Genomic DNA, 24,002 nt, shown 5'->3' on the forward strand with positions numbered 1-24,002 from the left:
AAGCTGTAGAGAGTTGATGTCAGAGATTTTTTGGCACATAGAAAATGTCCCTCTTATCTGACAATAACATCTGATAGTTACATTTGATATGCAATCTGACAACTTTGAGGAACTTTGTCTGTCATTCATAAGTGTCTAATTCGTGTGCCTGATTTTGCCGATATTTTGTTGATCCTGGAATGACATTCCAAATGAAAATTTTATCCTAACCATATCCCTACCCATAAGTTATCCCTAAAATCAGAGGGAAATGATAGGTGAATAACACTGACATAGAAGCACCTAACCCAGGTTGTAAGCCTAAACAACAAAGATGTTGATCCAGGAACATGTTGCACTTGGTGAAATCAGGTTCTGCGTCTAATTCAGCTAAGTGGTATAAGTTCCAGAACGTCTAACATAACTTACAGCACCATTAAAACCTTTAGCAGTCAACGGGACGCCCTCATAAGTATATGCGAACAAACTCGTGAGTGTGTTTATGGGGATTGGGAGGCAGCGTCCGTGCGCTCTGGCCAAGGTCTCTGTGTTTACAATGCTCTTCCAGGACACAGCGCACAGGTTCTCTCTGTCTTAGCAGATTCAGACCAGACATGGGTTAGAGTGGGAATCCAGGGGCTGGAGAAAGGGGGAGGATGTGTGTCCTCTATCATAAACGGCCCTTATAAGGGCCTGATCACACGCAAGCTGCACCTGATGGACTGCACGGAGACAGGGGCAGCTGAGGCTGTTGGACCGCATGAGTGGTGAAAACCCACGCACACACACAGACACATTTGCACGAACAAAAAACACATGACCTGTGCGAGAGGTGCTTCCTATCATCAGGCAGTCGGGAGTGTGAAAGGCTCGCTTTAACAAGCACCTGTAAAATGTAATCAGGCGTACCAAATGCACCCAATAATCGTGCCAGCCATTGTGTCCCGGCCCACTCTGTACTTCAGACCAGGGAGGAACGGCTTGCAATAACGTACTAATTGCACAAGCACTTGATTTCTGTGGCACTCGGCTGCACTGCAACTGAATGTAAATGTTATTTTAGAGCAGCACACACACACACACACACACACACACACACACACACACACACACACACACACACACACACACACACACACAAAAAGACTGTAACTAAAGCCTTTTTGCAAACTGTATGAAATATTTAAATCACTGAGCCAGACCAAACACGGAGGATGATGTAGCTGCAATTAGCAAACAAAACAGAGGTTTGTGTACTGACAGACCAAGAGTTTTTAAAACGCATGCTCGAAGGGGGGCAGGTCTGCCTTATCCAGGCAATGTTTGGTATCCCTGTCTGGAGAGCATTCAGCTAGACAAAATAATAAGAGAAATTTGGTGCTCCAGTCAGCATAAACAAAGTACCCCTCCCTGTCAGCACAAAGAAAACATTTTCCCACATGATTATTATAACCGTGAGTCGAAGTTGTAAAATGGCCCCGATGTCAAAGAGATGATGATAATCACATGACTCTCAGTGGTATGAACCCTGGCATGCCCAGCGTGTCAAACCACACACTTGAAAATGCTCTTTGTGAGTGTGATTTTAACTCTTTGCGACCAATTATTTTTCCCTGACAAAAAAAAGTGTCTCAAAATGGAAAGCTTGATCACAGGAGCCGTGAGCTGCTCTCCTTCTGTTTAATTCCCAAGCGAAAAAGGGGACTGGAAAAAAAAATGCTTTAAAAAAAAACTCAAGAAAAGAGCACAGCCGAAAGTAATGCTGGAAAAAACATGTCAGAGACTGTAAATGGAGTAAAGGGTGGTGGTAGTGGGGGGTATGGCATTCACACAGTACGCCTGTCTCCAGTATAACTGAAACCAGGCCCTCTCCCATAACCAGTCCAATCTGTTTTCATTTGCCAGAAACAGAGCTCCTTGAACGCCCCCTTCTCTCCTCCCAAAACCCGGTTCTCAACGAAGGAAGGACTTTAAACATCAACTCCTCGCTTCTCACTGGTCGCCCATTGACACTCTAGCACATTATGATTATTGGAACTGAATTCAAAGAGATTGTTTGTTCGGATATACTTGATAAATACACTAGTAATACTCTGAGACTCTGAAAAATCTAATTAATTTGGTAAATCTTAAACTAACAGATCAACGTGTCATAATTTACTCACCCTCAGTCATTCTTAACCTGTATGACTTACTTTCTTCTGTGAAACATAAAAAAAATATATTTAAAAAATGTAGTATTGTACCCCCTTGACTTTCATTAAATAGACAAAAACAATTTAACCATTTCTCACAAAGTCTTCGTTTATGATCCAAAGAAGAAAATAAATCATACAGGTATGAAACAACCTGAAAATTATTTACTACTATTCTAGTTTAAACTGAAAATGTGTTTTCAACTTGGATTAGCAATAAAACAGCTTGTATTTACATCTTATGATGGTCAAGCTGGCTTTTGGAATATGTTTGTTGGTCAACCAGCTAAAGACCAGCTAGAAATCAGATAGCATATTGCAAAACATTGTTATCCGCCTAAGGATAAGACGTGTTGAATAGCTTTAACCAATACCCCTTACTTTGTGTGCAAGTCAAATTAGTAGATAAAAAGTACAGTGTGGATTTCGCAAATGAGAAGGTAAACCCGCTGAAACATTTAACTAGGCTGCCCAACTCCATGCCATCAAGGAAAGCTGGAACAGAGGCAGTCTGACACTAGAAAACTGGAAAATGCTCACTGTCAAAGAGAGCAATGGTTCCTGGCACTGTCTCAGCAGAGAGGAAAAAATGGACTTCAAAAAATTGCATTAGCTGAGCTATTCATTTCATTTGAGAGAATTTACATCACTGCCTGGGAACAATGTCGCAATAAGAGCCAAAACGGACCGTCTTCCCATGATTCCAGCTCTGTTATGTTTGAGAGTGGCCCTGAAATAATGTCAAAGTGTCTCAAACACCCAAAGAGAACTGTAAGAAAAGAGACAGAGAAAAAAGGCATTGTGCAAACAATGAAAGGATAATGATTCATTCTCGTTTAGTCCACAAAACCGGAAATTAGTAAAAGCCAAGCAATTTCTGCCAGTGCAACCCTTGGATTTTAGAGGGGAATCCACATGCATGTTATTGCTCTGGCGGGTTATTGATCGTGAGCAGACACTTGTGCGGTCCGCCGAGGAGTCCTTCAGAGGTGCAGAAGGAGCACAGAACGGAGGCCAGGCGGGTCTTGGGAGCCAAAGCAGCAAGGGAAGATGGGGGCCTGTGTGAGCGAATTAATTACACGTGCATTTTTGGATGGCGTATACCATAATGAGCCCCAGCTGGTCCAGGCATCCAACTCCCTTTAAATGTAACTATAAAAAGCTGGGCATTCAACAATCCTTTCACAAAGAGAGCAGGGTACTATAAAAGGTCCCTGTGATGTGTGTGCAGAAATGTGCAGGGGGCAGGCAGGGAGTCGTGCCAGCTGGGATGGCCAGGCACACATTTTAGACGTTGAGGGTTGTAATTGCACAGATAACACCGGCTTGACAAGGGCACTCAAAATCATGGGTCGGGTGACGTGGGTTAAAGTGATGATGATCTGTGAATCGACACCAAAAACTGATTAACAAGGAAATGTATTGTAAGGTCAAAGTGAAAAAGTTAGCCAGCTGAACATTAAATAAAAGGGCTGCTTAGTTTTACTGACCGACTTCACACCACTCATTTCGCACCTCAGGTTTAAACAGGGTTGATTGATATCACTACCATCTGAGGACGAGGTCGATTACCTTCCGCTTTATTTCAGCTTTGCTGATTAACTTTTATGATGCTCATTTAGCCTTGCGATTCTTATCTGATTTCTTGGCCCAACTGAGCAGAGAGAGAGAGAGAGAGAGAGAGAGAGAGAGAGAGAGAGAAAGATTGGTGGTTAGTGCCATTGAGGGAAGCGATGTTTGGAATAGCGAAAAGAGAGAGAAAGTTGACTCTCCAGCCCCAATTAAACTGGGCTGATGCACTGGCCTCCGTTTAATTTAATTTCACATGCTACCTCTCACTTTCAAATTAGGCAGATGGCCAAAGTTCCGCCAGAGGCGAAATTCCACATGGCATCCTCTTTCAACAACAGGGGCCACAGACTGCGGACGGAGTGATGCTCCCAGCCGGGGGTCTACAGATCTCTCCCGACCAAGACATGGCCACCTGGGACATAAGACAATTCTGCACATAAAGGCATGGCATAAAGACCTAGAGGTAAGTGAACAGGGTGGCCTAACACAACAACTGCCTAACTGTCCATGTGAAAAGAATGCTTTTCTAAGAAAACTCTGGCCTAATTAAGAGACTAGAGAGGCTAACTAAACAAAAGTGGCTCAATTAACTGAAAGAAATGCCTTTCATCTTTAATTTTTCCTTCAAGTCATGCCAGGTGCATTAACACCTTTCCATACAGACAACAGGGGTGCCATCTTAAAATAACAAGACTCTCTTCTCTACTCCACTCAACCGCCACAAGCAATTTCACTGGATTAACCGACGGGTTTCTCTGGTGGCTTTGAGTGCTGAAGAAAGTGATTTATTTTCCTGCTTCTAATCAGAAGGACGTGTATTAAAGCACAATAAGTGACTGCCGTTGGCTGAGGTCCAGCATTGTTTACAGCTAAAAGGTCCTTGAGCTAGCAAATGAATTAGCCTGCCAATGGGTGGTTTTGGCTTTCCAACAGGTTGCAACAACAGCGGCTTTTGTCAAATATGAAATTATCAGAAGGGCACAGCTATTTGACGATTTTTTTTGTTTTTCAAACGTTCAAAAAGTAATCCAATTGATTCTAAGCGAAGCAAACGCAATCATAGGCAGCCATATTGTTTTAATGGATTAAAGGGGCCACTATTTTTATGACATTTTGAATGGAATAATTTGATGTGTTTTGTTGAGCTCATTGTGTTTTGATAAAGACAGAGGTTGGATTAAGTGCATAAGCTTGAGCCTCTGATGAGTAATCGGGGGGAATGTGGCGCTTTGTGAAAGCAGACACTTGCTCTAGTTTCACCACGCTGCCACCCAGACAGTCCTGCAAGTAGAGTAAATAGAAAAGTAACACCAGAATTTACCCGCAGAGGAACAAAATAAACTCTAGAAAGCGACATGTGCCAAACCTAAACAGGACGGAAAGTTTGGAAATGGTTGCAGACTCACCGAACGCCAACTGGTTTGTAATGGTGAAAGGCAAGGGAAAGGGTTAACCTGAGAGCGTCTCGTGAGACGATCGAACGATGCCAGCGCCGTGATCCCCTACTCCAGCCAGCGCTTTGATAGAGCGCTTTCTCTAAACTCCACAGACGAGAGCAATTACTGTAAGAGAAGCATGATTATAGGCCTGCCATATCCACACAGGCCTGGCATTTTGCTGCTTTACATGCCGGGGGTTTCAAAAGAAGAAAGACAGAGGACAGTATAAAGCAAAGGGGAAGAAAGGCAGCAGGGGAAAGAGAGAGACCCTGGGGAACAAATATCAATATTGTAGGATGCATTTCAGCTTAAAGCGGCTAGAGTCATCACTCTGGCAGGGTGGAATGTCTAGGGCCTGCTCTGCGACCGTTAGCATGTGAAATTGGGTAGACTTAAAACCCCCTAAACAAGGGGATCAACACGCATTCGTCAAGCTGTGCCACCCGCCTGCGCACACCAGCACACGCAATCTCCATAGAGCGTTCCGGTCCTTCCGAACGCACTCCGCCACGCTTTCTACCTTCAATAGCAACAAACAGGCCCTCCATAGACTGTCACCGGGCTTTAATTTCACTCTTAAAAGCTTCTCCCCCACCTCTCCGCATGATCCACAAACTTTGTATTATTCAACCGCTGGCCCCTAATCCTCTCGAGCTAACAGAGGGAAAAATTAGCTTTTGTTAAGTGGTGATTTCTCCTGCTAAATGGCAACACCCTTCTGTGGGAAATATTCCAGGCTTGAGAGGCTTCATTAGACGATTCGGATTTAAACCGGCGAGATGGACTAATTCCCTCAGACGCGCCATGTCAAAAAGCCTGAACGGCCCAGGAGAATGTGCAAACGCTGGGAGGAACCTGCGCTAACCTGGTAATCCCATCCTGTCCACTGCTTTCTACACCCGCCCCATTGTTTGCGGCGCCAATCCACTTTTGCCAAAGCGGCTTTAGAAGGAGGTATACAGGGACTGCCATCTAGGCCTGCTTAGACCCAGCCTGAGGGGCTTACAATACGCTCTCGTCCCCGGCATCTCCCCCGCTTTACAAATTCAAATCTTCATGGAGACTAGTTCACAAAACAAACACTGTCAGTTTGATGGAGCCCCTGTAACGATATGCAAAAGGCGAGCCGGGAAGGTGCTCAGTTTTCCTGAATAGCGCCGCAGCTTTCAAACCTGCAGGAGGAGGACAGGGCTAAACAAATGAAGATAAATACGAAATACCATCATTTACGTATTTGGTTTTGAGAAGTGGCTTCAACTCTAAAATCTTAAGAGGATTTAAAAACTGTTGGTTACCTTGAATAATTCCGCACGTGTGATACAGGAGAAATCTGTGTGGAGTATACATCTCTGCTGACAATAAAAGAAGCAGAAAAATAAATAAAACAAAGGACAGCATGAGGGCGAAAGCCACCAGCGTGTGCACAGAGCTTTGCCAGCTCTCACAGTCCAAATTAGTGACAAGTTTATTCCCTGCCTGTGGTTGGGAGAGACTAAAATCCCGCCATACGACAGCCACAAAGTGGCACAGGGACTGTTTGATGTCTTCATGTGGGATATAGTAACCTCTTAAAGCTTGTACACAGTCCAGAGCACACAAGATTACACTCTCACAATTACAGTAGGAGGGCATTGTTTACTTCTTTACAGATTAATGGGAAATCTGTCAGTCCCTCGCCTGTGTCAAAAACGATAAATTACAAAAGTAATTGCAATTAAATTAATTGGAATTCAAAGAAATTCATATAACTCTAAATTCTAACTAGAACAAACTTTGAATGTTGGATTGACAAAACCTTGTTTTCAAAGTTTAAAAAAAAAAGTTTTAAAAGCCTTGATAGATATCTGAAGAACACCTATTGAAATGTGTATTTAGTTAACATACTTCATTATATTTAATAAATTAACATTTGTTGACATTTGTGTACACATATTTTCCCAAAATACGACCTGGGTTGAATTTATTTGAATAACAATTCAGTTAATTCCTCTTCCTGTCATCCTCCTGCAATTCAACTTCCTTTGTCCAGTTCAGTTCACCAAATCAACTGATAAATTGAAAGGGAACTAAAAATAAAAAAAATGGCCCAACTTTTCTTTCCTAAATTCATAATTTATGACTTATTTCGATTTATTTGAACAATATGTCTTTAGTACAATTTAGTTCTTCTTTCTCAAAGAAATCACTTGCTATGACGTTTAAGGTCTCATTGGATGGATGTAACATGAGCTGGATGATTGACTGGTTATGATTACGCTGCCCTTGAGGGTTTAGCTTCGTTGTAGGTTCTTCTCGGCCATTATCACAACACTGATGGCACACATGGCAGCATTTAGAAAGCGCCAAGCTTCAGGTATGCCAGATCCGTCACACACTCTGTGCATTGCAGCATAGCACTCATATGCTGAGCGTCTGTTGGCTCAAAAACATATCTCTTTGTTTTGGATCCCGCCCCAGAATCCTCATGCTGGTAAAAGTTGTGTTTAATTCTGTCGCTATATCAAAATGACAAGGAGACCACCAGTTTTTGAAAAAAGAAAAGGAGAAAAAGAAACACGCATGCACACTTCTCAGTCTTGCTAGCAAAGGGCATTCACTCTCTCACACACACACGCACGCGCACACGGTGTCGTGTGATGCCTTTGCCAAACCACAAGTAAGGGGCCAAAATTCCATAGGCAAATGCTTGAACCCAGCAGGGCTCTGACAAAGGGAAAAGAAAAATCAGTGGAAAGGTAACGTTAGTGAAAAGTGTACGCATTTATGTGCTTAAATTAAGGCAAATCCCTAAGGACTGAATAAATGGAGCTCATTTCAAAGATAAAATACTGAGTTATAAAAACAAAAAGCACAAGCAAGTAAAAAGACACCGCATTTAGAAACATTTTATCAGGATTTCAAGGAGGAAAAGATCACACAAGCCGACGCTAAGTAAACCGAGAAAAGAAAGCGAATCGTAAACATGTTACTTAATTGCATACTAGCAATAAGACGGATTAAACCAATCAGGTGTTAGACTAAAAATGGGGGAGGAAGAAAAGAGGAAGGTCTGGCACAAAATTAAAAATTAAGAAGGTAAACGGTCACATTTTCCTTTCTATTCTCACATCATCCATTCAGATAGAGAAGACACCAAAGCCCTCTATTGCAGAGAACAGTCATCTTGTTTAGAAATAAATAGGCCAAACAATAGATTTGAAATGCCTGTCTGCTATTGAGGGGCTGTTTTCTTCTGCTTGCTTTATGACGTTTCATTACATAGAAAGCCGTTTAAATGACTGCTCTTTTTCTTAGACCAATTACAGGAGATATCTGAGACAACAGCAAGCGAGCGATGCAATAAAGAGACCCGCACAAACACACAAATGTGCCATCTCCTCTTTCTCTCCGGTATATCCGACGCCATCTCCTCTGAACCTCCACAACCCCCCAACACAAATACGCAAATACACACTCACTCATACACACACACACACACACAAATCCCCACATCCACAAGCGCCACCGCCACCAATCACAGCCTTGACGCCAGGACATCAATTCTCGCAAGTCGCAGAAAATTACCATGCATGAATGCAAAAAAGCCTGATCAGGAGTAATTAACACGGCTTCATATGCAAATTTTATTAATGCAGAACTACAAAGTCATTATGCAAATGCAACTTTCGTCAAGCCTCTTGACAAATATTCAGAGCTCCAGCCAAAGAACAGGTTTTTCTCTCTCTCTCGTTCTCGTTCTCGGTCTCTCTCTCTCTCTCTCCAACTCTATACTTTTTTCCAAGGCACAGAGAATGTATAACAAGTATGTTAAGTTATTTCGAACTTGGGAAATCTTTTTTTTATATTCTTATGGAAGTTTAAATCTTAGCAGTAAGGCGATGATGGCCAGGCATCCGCAATTAAAAAGCTGGCTCTTGGTAATGACTGTTTGGCTTTGGAGCGAGGTAATGAACCTGTAATTCTGGGGGAAGCGTGGGGGGGGGGGGGGGATGCGGATATGAATATGCATGAGGCTCACTGCCTTTGATGATTAAAGAAAATTTTAATATTTAAATGAGTGCATGCAAAGTGATTAACTGAAAAAAGCAACGAGGCAAAAATCTGAAAAGGATTTCAAGATGCTGAGAAGAACATGGATGCAGCTTTCCTTTTTTATGGTCTATTAATGACTAAAACTGTTTTCTCTCGTTCTTTCACTCTCTCTCTTTCTCTCTCGTTTTCGGCTTCTCACTCCTCCTGGCTTTTCCTGTTCTTGCCGCTGCTGGACACAACCCAAATGCGAGGATTTGGAAGGCATTTCAAAAGCCAAGTAAAGGTAGCACTTTCCTGAATTTTGAAGTAGTGGATTAAACACACAGGAGGGAAGAAATTAAAGTCTGGTTCACCAAAGGGGATGGCTTTGGCAGCGTGTAAGGCCATGTTATAACTACGGAGGATGGTTCGACATGCACCGCAGAGGACCACGTAATCAACCGCAGATTAACAAAGATGTTGCTAAAACCAGACACTACTTTACATGATGGCCACAAAACGAATAGCTTTAAATATATCGTTGAATAGATTTTAGCTTGATTACATGTCGCTCTAATGTAAAAACGCAAGTTATTTGAAATGTAAAGGCTTAGCATGCAGTTTAAATCAGTAAACAAACTATTAATGCACATTTCAAAGTGCATAATCTGGTCCAGATAACATGACAATAAAATCCTTGCTTGTTTGGTTGGACATCCCAAAAACTTCAATGCCACATTCAAAGTACCATTAAAGGGATTGTTCTGATAGTTCACCCAATTTTGTCATCATTTACTCACCCTCAAGTTGTTTCAAACCTGTATGAATTTCTTTCTTCTGCTGAACACAAAAGAAGATATTTTGAAAAATATGGGTAACCAAAACAGTTGATGGGCTCCACTAACTTCCATAGTATTTTTTTTTTTTTCATACTATGGAAGTCAATAGGGCCCATCAACTGTTTGGAACAACTTGATGGTTGCATGTAAATGATGACAGAATTTTCGTTTTTGGGAGAACTATCTCTTTAACATGCATCTAGATTGCAAATTTGAAATGCATGCATGAGGGAAATAAAAAGAAAAATGCTGCATTGTACATCTGAACTGCCAATGGCTAGTGTGGCTAATGCAGACATTTAAAAAAGAGAGGGGTGAGAAGAAAAATGGAGAAACTAGACAAAATTGGGCAATTATCACTTCAAAACGGCTGCTTGGTTTGGCACTTCAGGCTTTATTGAAACAACTAAAAGGGAATAAAACCAGAAGACCAGCAAAAGAGCTATGTCTGAAGCAACATATAAAAAAATCAAACACGCATCTATCTGTGCACATTGATTCAGGCATAGCCCCTGCACCAGGGCAGGCCGTCCTCCTGCCAAGCCTTTGTGATTCTTAATTGAAAAAAATGGCATGTGCATCATATTATGGAAGCATGTTTTCGATATCTCCGCGCCTGTTGTGTCATTATTTATTGAAGAGCCCTCCCAGTGTATATGTTGATTCTGAGAGAGGGACATGTACTCTCAATTGAGATGTTCTCCGCAGCGAGGGAGGATCCAGATATCTGTTTATTCTGGACTGTGCATGTTCATCTCTGCTGGGCAGAAAATAAGAAAAATATACCATTTTCTGATGTACTCAAAATTCTGTCTGCTTCATAACAATGTTAAACATCTAATGGGCAGCGCATGTTCTCTCAATTCCACTCTGTAAATATTGAATTTAGACATTACAATTGAGAAAATGTGAACTGAACATAAAAGATAAGACTCAACCATGCTAGTCGATGAAACCTGAATGAAGCCAACTACCTACATAGTTACCCTAATACCTAATAACAAACAAAGATCAAATCTAAATAAATGCTAACATTCAAAACAAAGCACATCGTGCACAGTTTACAAAGCTGGCAAACCGTGCTGGCACCACACCACTGCAAGTGAAACTCCGAAACAAATCTTTCTGGGCAAAACCTCAAAAATAGGTAGGAAGTGAGGGCACGTAACAGGAACCGGCTGGCCAGGCTCAGTCTCACTGAAGCCAGGACCGGATTGTTCTCCAGAGCATTAAAACCTCTGAGAACAGAGATATACTACAGTCTCACTATTGAGATAAAATAAACGCATTTTATTACTAAAATAAAACTTAAAGTACAATGAAAATATATTACAGACTAAAAGGGATAGTTCACCCAAAAATGAAAGTTCTGTCATCATTTATTCACCCTGAAGTTGTTACAAACATGTATGATTTTCTTTCCTCTGCTGAACACAAAATAAGGTATTTTGAAGAATAAGGGTAAGCAAACAGTTGATGGGCCCTATTGACTTCCATAGTATGAAAAAAATAAAATAAATAGTATAGTAGTCAATGGGAAACATTAACTGTTTGGTTACTGACATTCTTCAGAATATCTTCTTTTGTGTTCAGCAGAAGAACGTAATGCATACAGGTTTGGAACCACTTGAGGGTTAGTAAATAATGACAGAACTTTTATTTTTGGGTGAACTATCCCTTTAAACAAACCCTTATTATAATTTTTAACATTGTGCTGAATGTAGCATCTAAAGTAAAAAAAAATGTAAATAAAAATGCTCAGTTGCCAAAGCAGAAATGTGCACAGTCAGCATGATTAATTTATTCTGCGAGCAAAGGTGTCCAATAAAAATAATCTGATAATGTGATTCCTATTCAACTGGCCATGTGATATCAACATGCAGTCTCCCATGAGGTGAATTTCTCCATGTTAAATAATACTTATTTTATACTACTGATAAGACCGGGGTCTTTTTTACGCACATTTCCAAGCACTATTCATTCCTGTACATGTTAACATTTTTAATTAAGTAATAAATAAATAAATTAATAAATGACTGAGAGCACATTTAATTACCATTCACAATGAATCTGTGACCATCAAATATGCCGATACTGAGAGTGTTAGGCCCCGAAAATCAAGCGTTTTTGGCTCCTGATGAATCGATTTGCATTACACCTACAAAGGGTTCTGCCACTAGACTCAAGACGGCATTAATGACATGTGCGGGCTCCGAAGCGACAGGGTCCCGGCAGTGTGATCACTCTCAAGGAGAGGCAGGGTGAGGGAGGAAAGTGTTTGAGGTAAATTTCTTTATAAATATAGCATGTCTCATGAAATATTCACCGCGACGATCTGGTGAGCCAAGGGTCAGAAATAACTCCCCCTGTCGCAGCACTTGTTAGACGTGTAAAGCTGTGTGAGTGTGCTTGGATGGTGTGAGAGGAGAGAGATCGAGAGAGGGAGAGAGAGTGAAACGCTGACAGAAACGGGCCCATCTCGGCAAAAGACACGTCCACCATCTCACCACGTGCTCCGCTGGCGTTCCTATGGTAATAGAATGTGAGTTAACTGATGCAGCCTGCTGTGAGGTTTTGACTGAGCACTAATGCGATTGTACTGCAATTTTTCAATCATTTATAAACATATATTTACAGTGCTTGCAGTATTGACATTCCTTCCTCAATACTGACATTTTTAGTACTAATCTTAGTATTACAGTATTAGTATTATCTTAGTGTTAAACTTAATTTAAGTAAGCCCAAACTGCCTAATATCCTAATGCTCTAAGCTATCACATTAACACATCCATTACTGCAACCAAATATATCTGGACAAATCAAAAACTTTTACTTCCTATTTGTTACTCTTATTTGCATGCTGATATTTAAGCTAACCTCAAATGCAATGTAGGTTTTGAATGACACATCATGGCTGCATCACCACACATTCACACCAACAAGAGCTTGACTACAACCAACACTAAATACTAAGCCTTTATTTACACCCCATCTGAATCAGTTTTCTTGAAAACTTAAAACACTACCATCCCTGTTGAGTCCTGTACAACACAAGTATGACAAACAGAGCTTGACAGTCTTTACTTTCACCACTTTACATTGCATATTTAAAATGTACAAACTACCCATCTGATCATTTATATGTCAGTGACTGAGGATTCAAAAGCTTATTCAGAGAATTAAACACCAGCAGGCAAATAAGAGAGACAAATAGGAAGCTTACATTTCCTTAAGAGTTTCGATTATTAGATTAGATTATTCAGACGTGATAATGGGACAACTTTAGACTTAGTCTACCTTAACCAAAAATACATATTCTAGGAATTTATGCATAATATTATCTCATCGCATAATCCTTTTGTTTCAGGTTCATGAGATCATATTACATTATTGCTCTTTAATTAAGGAATCCTCACAGCGAACGGTTTCAGCACAATGCATTGTGGTTCATAGCACCTCTATCGGAGATCTATAATTAAATAACAAGTACCATTAAATGCCTGGCCAGCTTCAGCAGGCTAAGCCATCTAGATGCATTAAGGGGTGGTAAATGTCTTATTTATTTGTTTATTTATGTACGTATTTCACATTTGGACTGCTTAATGGTGCACAGTGGCAACAGCTAGCTATGTCGGCCATCTCAGGGCCCTATTTTTCAGTTCCACTGAACTGTTTTAACCTTGCTGTGCTACACGAGAGGGGCTCTAGCGGCTCGTGCACGCAAACCAAGCCCTCCCTTTGCCCCCAGCAGCAGTTCCTATTGCCTGAGGGTATGCAGAATGTCATATTTTATTTAATTAGGGCCATTAAATATAATTAAATTCCGCTGAAACTTAAGAAGGCTAAGTGGCAATACAATACGGTGCCGAGCGAGCCTGTGTCCTGCTGATATTTATGCAAGAAATATTGAATTCAACCCTCAAGTGGTTCCTCTTCAATGGCTGTCCCGTATTGTCATAGATAACGTTGACTTTTTCATACACACTAATAAAGAAAAAGCCACTGGGAGAATTATCGCTAAAAGCAATTTCAGTAATCAGAATACTTTATCACAAGGTCTTTTTCGACTGATTATAGGGTTTCGGGAGCAAAGCACACAGTTTAGTTATCATTACGGAGTCTCAAGAGAATGGTTACGTATGGGACTTAATGAAGTTGCTGTTCAGTACCTTCACTCAACCAAAAACAAAGAATCACTTGGATGATTTTCTTCCTAAAGGCCCGTAATATACCGCAAGATATGAGCCATGATATTGGGAACGTTAACTTCAGGAAGTAAGGCCTGAAATGAGGCTCTTCTCATTGGACTATTGGTGAATCACACATGAAGGCCGGAAAGAGAGGGCTGATGTGATGGAGGCTGACATGTGGGAATGAAGCGGTGCAGTTTTAGACCTGTCACAACAGTGCTCGTGTGTCAAGGTTACACGGACGGTTTAATGAAAAGATCAAAATGCCGCTGTGAGGGTCTGGAAGTGCAAGGAACTCTTACGAAAATAATGTTAGTATGATCAGAGTTGGTTTTGAAATCTTATTGATGGATCCAGAAGTGGTCTTCCTCATCCACATCTCTCTCTATCTCCCGCATTCTCATGCTCTCTCTCATTTCTCCACTTGAAGCTAGCAGATGGATATATTATAGGAGAAAAAAAAAACCAAATTCATGAAAAATGATCTGTGCTTTGCCGAGCAACAGTACCACTGCTATTTTCAAGGCGGAGTGGCTGAGTGTTTTTTTGCGTGTCATTTTCTGTTTCACGTCGAGAACAAATGGAACGGGAAAGGTTTAGCATAAAAGAATACTTTAACCTGCTGGGAGGCAATTATGAATACAAGGCAGCCTGTGAGTGTTTAGCCGCATGCTCAAGCTGACATTCAAGCGTCTTAATCACTTTCAGAGGATGTTTCATCTGCCGTTATATTCTTCTCTGCGAACTGCCTCCCTCTCTAGCCCTGAATTAATAAAAGGTGTAAAATTTACTCTTGCTAACTGCAATATGATTTACAAAGGCAAATGAACTCCTTTCATTTTAAAATCCGTTTTTCAAATTCTTAAGTTTAAATGAGATTAAAACTATTTTTCAATGCAGATCTTACCACAAAGGTGGCTCGAAATGAAGAGAGATGTAGTCATTTTGAATGGCATTGACTGAGATAACATGAATTGGGTAATCAATTTTTTAAATCACTTTTCTTTTTATCCTTAAAATACAAGCAAATGTTTTGTTTAAGAGAACAAAAATTCAGTATACTCTGGAATAAGCTATTTAAAAGGTTTACATCAACAACAAAAAAATAATAATAAAAAAAAAGAATATATATTTTTTTATAAAAACTTTTGTTGTTAAAAAAATGTATAAAAAAAAAAAAATATATATATATATATATATAATTATTATTATTTATTAGATTTTTTGTTGTTGATGTAAACCTTTTAAATTGCTTATTCCAGAGTATACTGAATTTTATATATATATATATATATATATATATAAAAAGGACAAAGATGCAAACATAGTCCAAACACCCGCAAGTGATCAGTTGACTTAACTTAAAAAAAAGAGGAAACCCGTTGCCGAAAATAGAAAAAATTACGTTATGTGGAACTCTAGTGCACATAACCAAATTTTTTTTCTATTATGCATTATGTTTATTTACGTAATAAACAGTTTATTTACGTAATAACTTTAAGGCAATCGGTTTCCTCACTTTTTTAAGTTTAGTCAACTGATAACTTTTTTACCGTGAAGTGTCAATTGCAAGTGAAATTTACTTAAACTTTAAATAATTTACAGTCAAACTAAAATGAAATTCAACTTTTGCTGACGTAAGCAATGTATCATGACTGTCACTTCAATTAATAATGTATCATTAAAAATGTTCAATTAAGGGTGCTTACATATCTTTTCCTCTAGAACACCACAACACAGATACAGTATGTGAACAATATTAAGTCATCAAAAAATGTTTCTTTAGAGGAAAGTGAGAGGGGGTGTTATTTTCAGATTTCACTACAGCACTGTTTGTCATTAATATGCAAGAAAAAAACAGCCATTAACTGTATTGTGCATTATTTTTATTTAAAAAGTAATTCTTATAAATAAATTATAATACAGAAAATATAAAAGGTCAATTTGACTATTTACTGGTGCACTAAAACTTTCACTTTTGGACCCTGACCTCTTTATTTAGCAAATTGTGTGGTTAGCAAAGCACACGTTTACCAGTCAGTCTTTAAAAAAAAGGAAAAAAACATCACTGACGAACTGTAGTGGAACAGTTTGCACGTAACTGTGTGAACGCTTGCATCATATTTCACAACTAACGCCAACACTCTCTCTGTGCGAGCAGCCAGCCAGTCAGTCAGTCTGGGAGTGAAGTTTGCATCATGTGAGGTACTGAGTAATTTAGCAGCGGCCTCATTATTACAGACATTTAAATACACGAGGCATTGTGGTGGCACGGAATAAATTGTCTCCGATGCCTCGGGTAACTTTCGCAAATAAGGATTGCGAGGCATTAAAAAACGACGTTATTAAAAACCGAGGCAGTGTCATAAGCCGCTCCCCTGCGTTTCCCCCGGTAACTTTGTCCAACCTAGAATATTATTTTATGAGACCCATTTCCCAAGATCCCTCCGGCTTCTTTGTGAAGGACTTGACTGCGCTGTTTTGTAAGATAACTGGGAGAGTTCTCTCCCTACAGCTGGACTAAACTAAACTGCCTCTTTACCCCTATTCAATAGGAAACTCACTCTTTTAATCCTACTCTATTTCTTTCCTTCTCTCTTCTCCTCTCTCTCTCTTTTTTTTTTTTTTTGAGCATTTGAATTTTAATGAGCTTTTCACCTTTTAAGCAGATGGCTCAGGCTGGATTTCTCCATGAAAGTAGGGTGAGTTCTCTGTCACGTCTTGCACAATTTGTTTCAACTACCGGAGTCCTTCAGGGGGTTTTAGGGCTTTGAGTCAGTAATGTGATGTTTCACTTTGCACGGCGTAGGCTCCCCTAATGAAATCAGCTGAAGGAAAAACAATCTCTCTTGAGGCTCGCAGATGAGCGGTATCACAATCACTACAGGACGCCCAGAGTCCTACCGAGGTAAATGAGTGCGTGTCTCCCTTTGTCTGCAACTCTGCAGGCTGTAAGTGTATGTTTGCGCACATCAGTTTTAGAAAACACGCTGGCGCGAGAGAACGTTCGAGTTCATTAGCGTCAGCTTCTTATGCCTGCTTGAAACTTTTCTGGAGAGAGTTTGACCTACCTGCCAGGCCACTTTCTAGCTTGGGGCAAATTCCTTTTGGGGGCGTCAACAGTCTCTCGTCCTCCTCTTCAGGTGTCACCTGGATTCCAATTTCGACCGGTTCCACCACTTTTCTCAGCTCGGCGCGGGGCGGCGAGGGGCTATTGCGGTCCGCCATCTTGTCGTAGCAGCCGTGGCCAGCCGTCAGACCCTGGCATTGCTTTTTCTTGTGCTCGATGAAGAGCAGAATGTCCCCCAGTGGGAAGGTTAGTTGGCACTGGCCACAGGTGAGGAGGTCGTGGTCGCCCAAGCCCGGAGGCAGAGTCCCAGGCATGCTGGGATCCAGCAGCGGGTGAGAGTGGAGATCAGCCACGGCCAGTCCCGCATCCACATGCTCAGCTTCCGCTACAAGGAAGACCAAAAGACAGAAGTGTTTTGAGACAACATGAAATCTTAATAAAATCTCCATATGTGCAGTGGTCTAAACAAATTAAAAACTTCTGAAATGACTTTTCTTTTCTGCTGATGTAACCGAGGCCATGTGGGTGAGGAAAAATATTAACCAATAATACCACAGAATAACACGTTTAATCAAATTTCACAAACCAATCAGATCCTGATCAATAAAATCAAGTCCCACCCTAGATTATTTCCCACAAAATATTCTGTTTTTACTCTGAAATACATCCCTTCATGCAAATTAAATGCATTTACAAAACATCTTTAACTCTTCCAGATCCTTTAGCCTGCCTTCACCCAGATTTAAATACATCAATATGGGAATTCAAAATAAAATACTGGCCACTTGGATGAGTACAATTATTTACCAATATTTTATTTTCTTGCTGAATATTCTGTTTCACTCTGAAATGCATCACTTGCAAATGTTCATTCATCATTAACTCATAAGATGCCACTGTATCTATCCATGCATTTTTCCTCTTCCAGATTCTTAAGCCTGCCTTCTTACACAAATTCATGCGGGACAAAAAACTGATATATCAGTATGGGAAGTTAAAAAAATTTAATATTGGTTGAATGGATGACAAAATTATTAACCAAAGCATAATACACCCTTACAATCCAATCAAATAAAATCAAGTGTCACTAAATTATTTCCCGTTTAATATTCTGTTTTACAATAGTCACTTTATGCAAATTAACTGAGTTGATAAATGTCGATTCTTTAACTCATTATTTGCAACTGAATCTACATCTTCCCATGCATTTTCCCTCCAAAACTGCATCCCTAGCCACCTTCATTCACCAATTCATGAAACAAAAACCTGACTTGAACACATCAGTGCAGGAAATTGAAATAAAATACAAATGGCGTGGAACTTGAGACATAATCACACATTTTCTGAGTTCAGGGTCAGATCATTTAGCATTTATTTATTTGGCAGCTTGTTAAAATAAAGGAAATGAATGTTGGGGCCCATTTAAGCATTCACCTATGTCCCATGACAGTCCCACTAAACTTCGAGAGCAGAAAATAAAGGCCGACTTCAATTTAATCATCCCAGCGGCCACACACGAGGCACCTCGCTCTCGTTCGGCGTGTTCTGTCCTGTAACCAGCCAACGCTTGATAAACATCCATATGTGAGGCCAAGACCCAAGAGCAAAGAACTGTTATTAATATACAATACAGTACTTGTGAGCCTGAGAATGAGTCCGCCAGACTTGAAACAGAAAGAGAGTGAGTCTGAAGGGAGAAGAGAGAGAGAGAGACCGAAAAAAGCAAGAAGGAAGGAGGGAGGGTTCTGTTTTTGGCTGTGAGAGATATTTGCACAGCCATGAGAGCAAGAGGCCCTGCAGATCTTCTGGTTGATTCTGTCACCTAGATAAACAGTGCAGTGCGACGGGCGTTGAAACCACAGAGTACCCCGGACAACCTCAGTCCCTCTCCCTCCATTTTGAAATTTCAGCCTCACCTTTAAGTATGCGGCCACAATCGGCCCTTTGTAGCCCAACGCCGAGTGCAAGAGCAGTTTTATCAAAGACAGTAGAGGCCCTTGACAAAGCCCCCTCGGGACCCCCTGACAGACAGCTCTGTTGATGTTACATTTGACAGCTTATCCTTGCGCCATACTAATCATAAGATCTAGACAAACACCTCTCTGACTGCCACTTTACACTCTTCAGCTTCCTGTCACTGCTTTCATGCTCTCTCTACTCAACACGCTGCATGATTTGGGTGAAAGCAGGAAAAAAGAAGAAAAACACTACCATAGCAACACTTAGAGCCACACAGCGAGCAGGTGCGGATTTTTGAAGTGCACATAAATCTGGGAAGAGAATGAAGGAAGGAATTCTCAAATTGTCAGAGCCTAAATGACAAATGTAAGACTTTTCTTTAAAGAAACAACGACCATGTGGAACAACCCATAAAAGCACATATTAGGATCTAATTTATTAGATTGTTTTAATGATTAAATTTGGCCTGTGCACGTTTTTTGCTTTTCACCAGTACGAGGCCTAAAAGCCTCTCTGAGGCCAGAGAAGCGAGTGAATCCATGCCGCTCACTGGAACGGCATGAGAAGAGACAGACGCCGAGCGAGAGACAAAGATGGAGGAACGTACCACTCTGCTCACACAACACAGGTAGCCCTGTTTACATCTCCCAGAGGAACCGCCTAACCACTAATTTTCGATGATAAATTACGAGCAGCCTGCGCATCCATCTGCAATTTGTCCACGGTCCAAATTATGAATGCGGACAGATTTGTAATGTCAAGCTTGGAATGCAGCTTTGAAAACGAAACCACTAAACCCTCTCTTATCTCCATTTCAGACGAATACATACTACATTAGAGCGACTTTAGATCTGCATCCTGTTAAACAACAGCACCAACACTTTGCAATCATTAAGGAAGCATTACAGTTAGCATAAAGCATTCAAATTGTCACTAAAAACACACATTGTCACTGGGTTCAGATTTTGCACCATAATGAAGGAAATAACTGCAGATGACTAAGGTACTTCAACCCCCCTTAAATCCAGCCCCCCGACCCCGACTCAGATATATACGAGTGGAGCACAGACCTCCTCCGGGCAATATCAGACCATCTGTGCATTAGATTAGTCTGCATGTAAATAAAGAGAAAAGCCTGCAGAGACTCATCAACCTACAGTATGTAATACACTGCACTGAAAATTATGACTGTGACTTCATTGCGGTGACTTAATTTAAATATTTATAAATATATTTTCAAATATATATTTTCTAATTATCTATTTTATTTTTTCAACAAAATTTTTTTTATATTTCAAATGTATTATATTTGTATAATATTGTATATTACCATATCCATATGGATATCCATATTACCATAGATAGATAGATAGATAGATAGATAGATAGATAGATAGATAGATAGATAGATAGATAGATAGGATAACACTTTTTTTGTATAAATTCATTGTGTTTTTTTTTTTGTGTGTGTTTTTTTGACCCCACTATAAAGACATTTCTCCATTATTGGGGGAGGTCTCACAACAAAAACTGTTTTACATTTATCTGTAACTGTATTTGCACCTGTGAGCACATGCACAAAAAAGCATATGCGTTCGAACCGATAAATGAAGATTGCTTGCAGGCATATGTACGTGAGCAATATGCGTGCATGTACGCCTGTTTGTGTGTCACGCATTTGTGCATCCTGGGAAGCTGCACCAGCAGAGATGCACACACACACAGGAACGACTAACCCTAACATACACATCACTACAGGAAGAGGTAATTTTCTATGATTTGCAAGTTCAAAAAGACAACATGAACCACAGTTTATATTTTTTACATTTCTAATAGACTAGCTATAATTCGCCAAACAGGTTATAAGTTGTACAATAAAAAAAAAAAACGTAATAAGCAGAGTTAAACTCTCAGACTGCGTAACAGGAGGTGAGAGTGAGATTGCAGCATCTCTGTACTGTGGGAGAGAATTTAAGGTGTGCTAGTGGAAAGCGTTAGTTTAATGTGTCATAGGTCTAGCACAGAGCTGAATCAAAGTGACAGCTGGAGAAAAAACCCAGAGTGGTTAAGAACGAGCGCAGCTGAAATTTTCTCTCTCCCTCTGTCCCCTTCTTTTGCTCTGTCTGTGCCAACCACAGGAAACACGCTGCTTGCAAGCAATGCCGCTAGTACGCACTTCAAAAGAAGGGACCCCCGTACACACAAACACACACACACACACACCAGGTGTTGTAATCATGTAAACATACGATACAGTCTTGGACTTGACTATAGAGTCTGAACTAATCCATAAGGGAGTAAAACACCATAGATATGTAATTAATTCACCCTTATGTCATTCAAAACCTGTATGACATTTCAAGCAGCTCTTTTCAATACAATTAAAGAGAATGATGACTGCAAAGAGAATTTTCAGTAAATAATAACTTAAATTCAGTCGAAGACTCAGAATATAGAATATGAACAATTATGATGGTGCTTTTATGGAAAAGAGCAGCTCAGACATTCTTACAAACCTCTCCTTTTTGTATTCTACAGAAAAAAAAGAAAGTCATACAGGTTTGGAAAGACAAGCGGTTATATAAATGACAGAATTTTCACTTTTAGGAGATCTTTTCTTTTAAATAAGTCTCTTGAAGGTACGAGATTGAACTACGCAGGCCCGATCCGGTGGTTTGCGTTTCCTGCTCTAGGCAAACAGGTGAGAGTCTACAATTCCTCACAGTCAGTCACACACACACACACACACACATACTCTCATCCACCAGCGATAACAATGCTGTCACCAAGGTAACATTACAGCTCATGATTTTCTCTGATCCCTCAACAAATACTCCATATAATTCTATCAGGGCCACCGAAATGTCAAATGTTATTTGTCTTTATCAAGCACTCTCTGGCAGGCGGAGAGAAAGACAGTGAGGGACAGTGGAAGTAAGACAGTCTGAATAAAATTTATAGGTGGCTAAAAAAGGATGATATGAAATTAAATCTCAACTTTGGATCAAATACACTTACTATTTTACCTGAATTTCATTTTTGAATGAAAAAAGCACAATAAATACAGTACGCAATATTTTTCATGCACATACTACCTTAACATCATGCAATTAGTAAAACGTAGAAATGTTAAAAATAAGCCTCATTCACCCAAGAAATCAACATTTATATGAATCAGAATGCACACTAATGGGATTTCAGGAAAACATAAAACTAAAAAAAGACATGGCTTCCAAAAACGAACATCACAAGGCACGTCTTAACACAGTTCTGGGATTTATCCTTTTCCATTCTGGATTTGCGTACCATTGTTCACGGGCCCTCTGACTCATACTTACGAAGTCTTTTTGTTTGTGAGGAACCAAATTGCTGTTGACAGGTATTTGGCTGATCACGGTACAGTCTGGCTTTCCCTCCAAAACACACAAAGGTCTGCGTGTTACGTAACAGCGCTTTAGCAGCCCAACGTTAGCGTACCTTTCATCCTCGGACTGTCGCCCTGCAAACCTCACCATTAACGCTCGCCGCTATTTGGCTCACGGTTGAGCTGTTGAGATTTTCCGTAGTGATATCAGGACGAAAAGTCTCAGACATCTTTAAGGGTTTTTTCAGCCATTGCTAATGTTAGGGCCTAATTAGACAACACACACCATTTAACGGATTTCATATTGTTTTTTACTGGGTCCATAAATTTTCATATTTAAATCTTGAAAGATTTTATAATGCTGTCCAGATATAAAGATTTACCCCGTGCCAATTAAAGCCATTCACAGAACTGTGTGAGCGGAGGGCTGAGCGTGCTGAAAATGAAAGCCAGGGAAAGGGCCTAATCAAACAATAAAAAGCTCCGCTTTACTGTTTGTGCGTTATTTTCTTATGTTTCCCCATCAGCCCAAGCTGCACAGGAGAAGAAGCAGTGGGTGGGGGCTTCGCTTTTTGCGCTTCTACATACACAAACCTCACCACACCAGCCCACAAACTAAAATTCTGAAATACCCACTCTGAGCCGCCCGCTACCCAAGCACATACATGTAACAGAGATGCAGGCTAGCTGAGTAGGACAGGCTGGATTTGGGTTGAGCCTTCCACTCAGATGGCACGCAAACAAACAAACACACACACACACAAACAAATTGACAAAGAGGTAGCGAGTCAACGGCAGCAGTCTTCACGTCCGTCGTGCGTGCAAAAGGGCCTGTGTAACACATGCACACGTATCAGCAGCGCGTACAGGAATTTATCAGGAATTAATTAGTCTGTCATTAATCTGAAACCTACAGTCAAGCGTACCAACGCTCAAACCGCAAACCTCCGCCTTGCGCTAGGCCTCTAGTTTTTCCTGTTTTCTCTTGCTTAAAAACTTCTCTGTGACCTGTTTGTTTAGCTAAATTTGTGTCAAAATGTATTACATAAAACACTCTTCAGTAAGTGACACCATCATGTTCTAGAAAACTGCTAGCCCGAAGGCCTTCGCAAATCCTATAAAAATAAAAAACAAAGAACCACACTGGTTCAGGATATTTAGATGCTTTAGCTCGCAGAGCGCTTCTGTGCAGATGCAAAGCGCCTTGCCGAGGTTTTAAAACACTAGTAAATGCGTGCGCGGTGGTGGCGTGCATGTGTGAGCGCAAAGCGTGGTGCATGTGCAAATGAAGCTGTTAACAAGAAGAGAACAGGGATCATCGTGGCATGCGGCGGCGGTGGAATTTTAAAAGCGTGATCCTCGGCCGCCGCGGCGGCACTAGTCC

At 40.5% G+C, this 24,002-nt stretch overlaps 1 protein-coding gene across 2 annotated transcripts in view; it reads right to left on the minus strand.

Annotated features, from left to right (window-relative positions):
* bcl11ba (BCL11 transcription factor B a) overlaps positions 1 to 24,002 on the minus strand; it is a 48,880-nt gene that overhangs the window by 19,112 nt on the left and 5,766 nt on the right. For both annotated transcript variants that reach the window (XM_082142737.1, XM_082142736.1), the window contains exon 2: positions 17,293 to 17,680. In XM_082142737.1, the coding sequence (XP_081998863.1) occupies positions 17,293 to 17,680 (388 nt within the window). The remainder of the gene's footprint in view (positions 1 to 17,292; positions 17,681 to 24,002) is intronic.

This window comes from Leuciscus leuciscus (assembly GCF_965113295.1).
Source record: "Leuciscus leuciscus genome assembly, chromosome: 17".
NCBI classification, from domain to species: domain Eukaryota; kingdom Metazoa; phylum Chordata; class Actinopteri; order Cypriniformes; family Leuciscidae; genus Leuciscus; species Leuciscus leuciscus.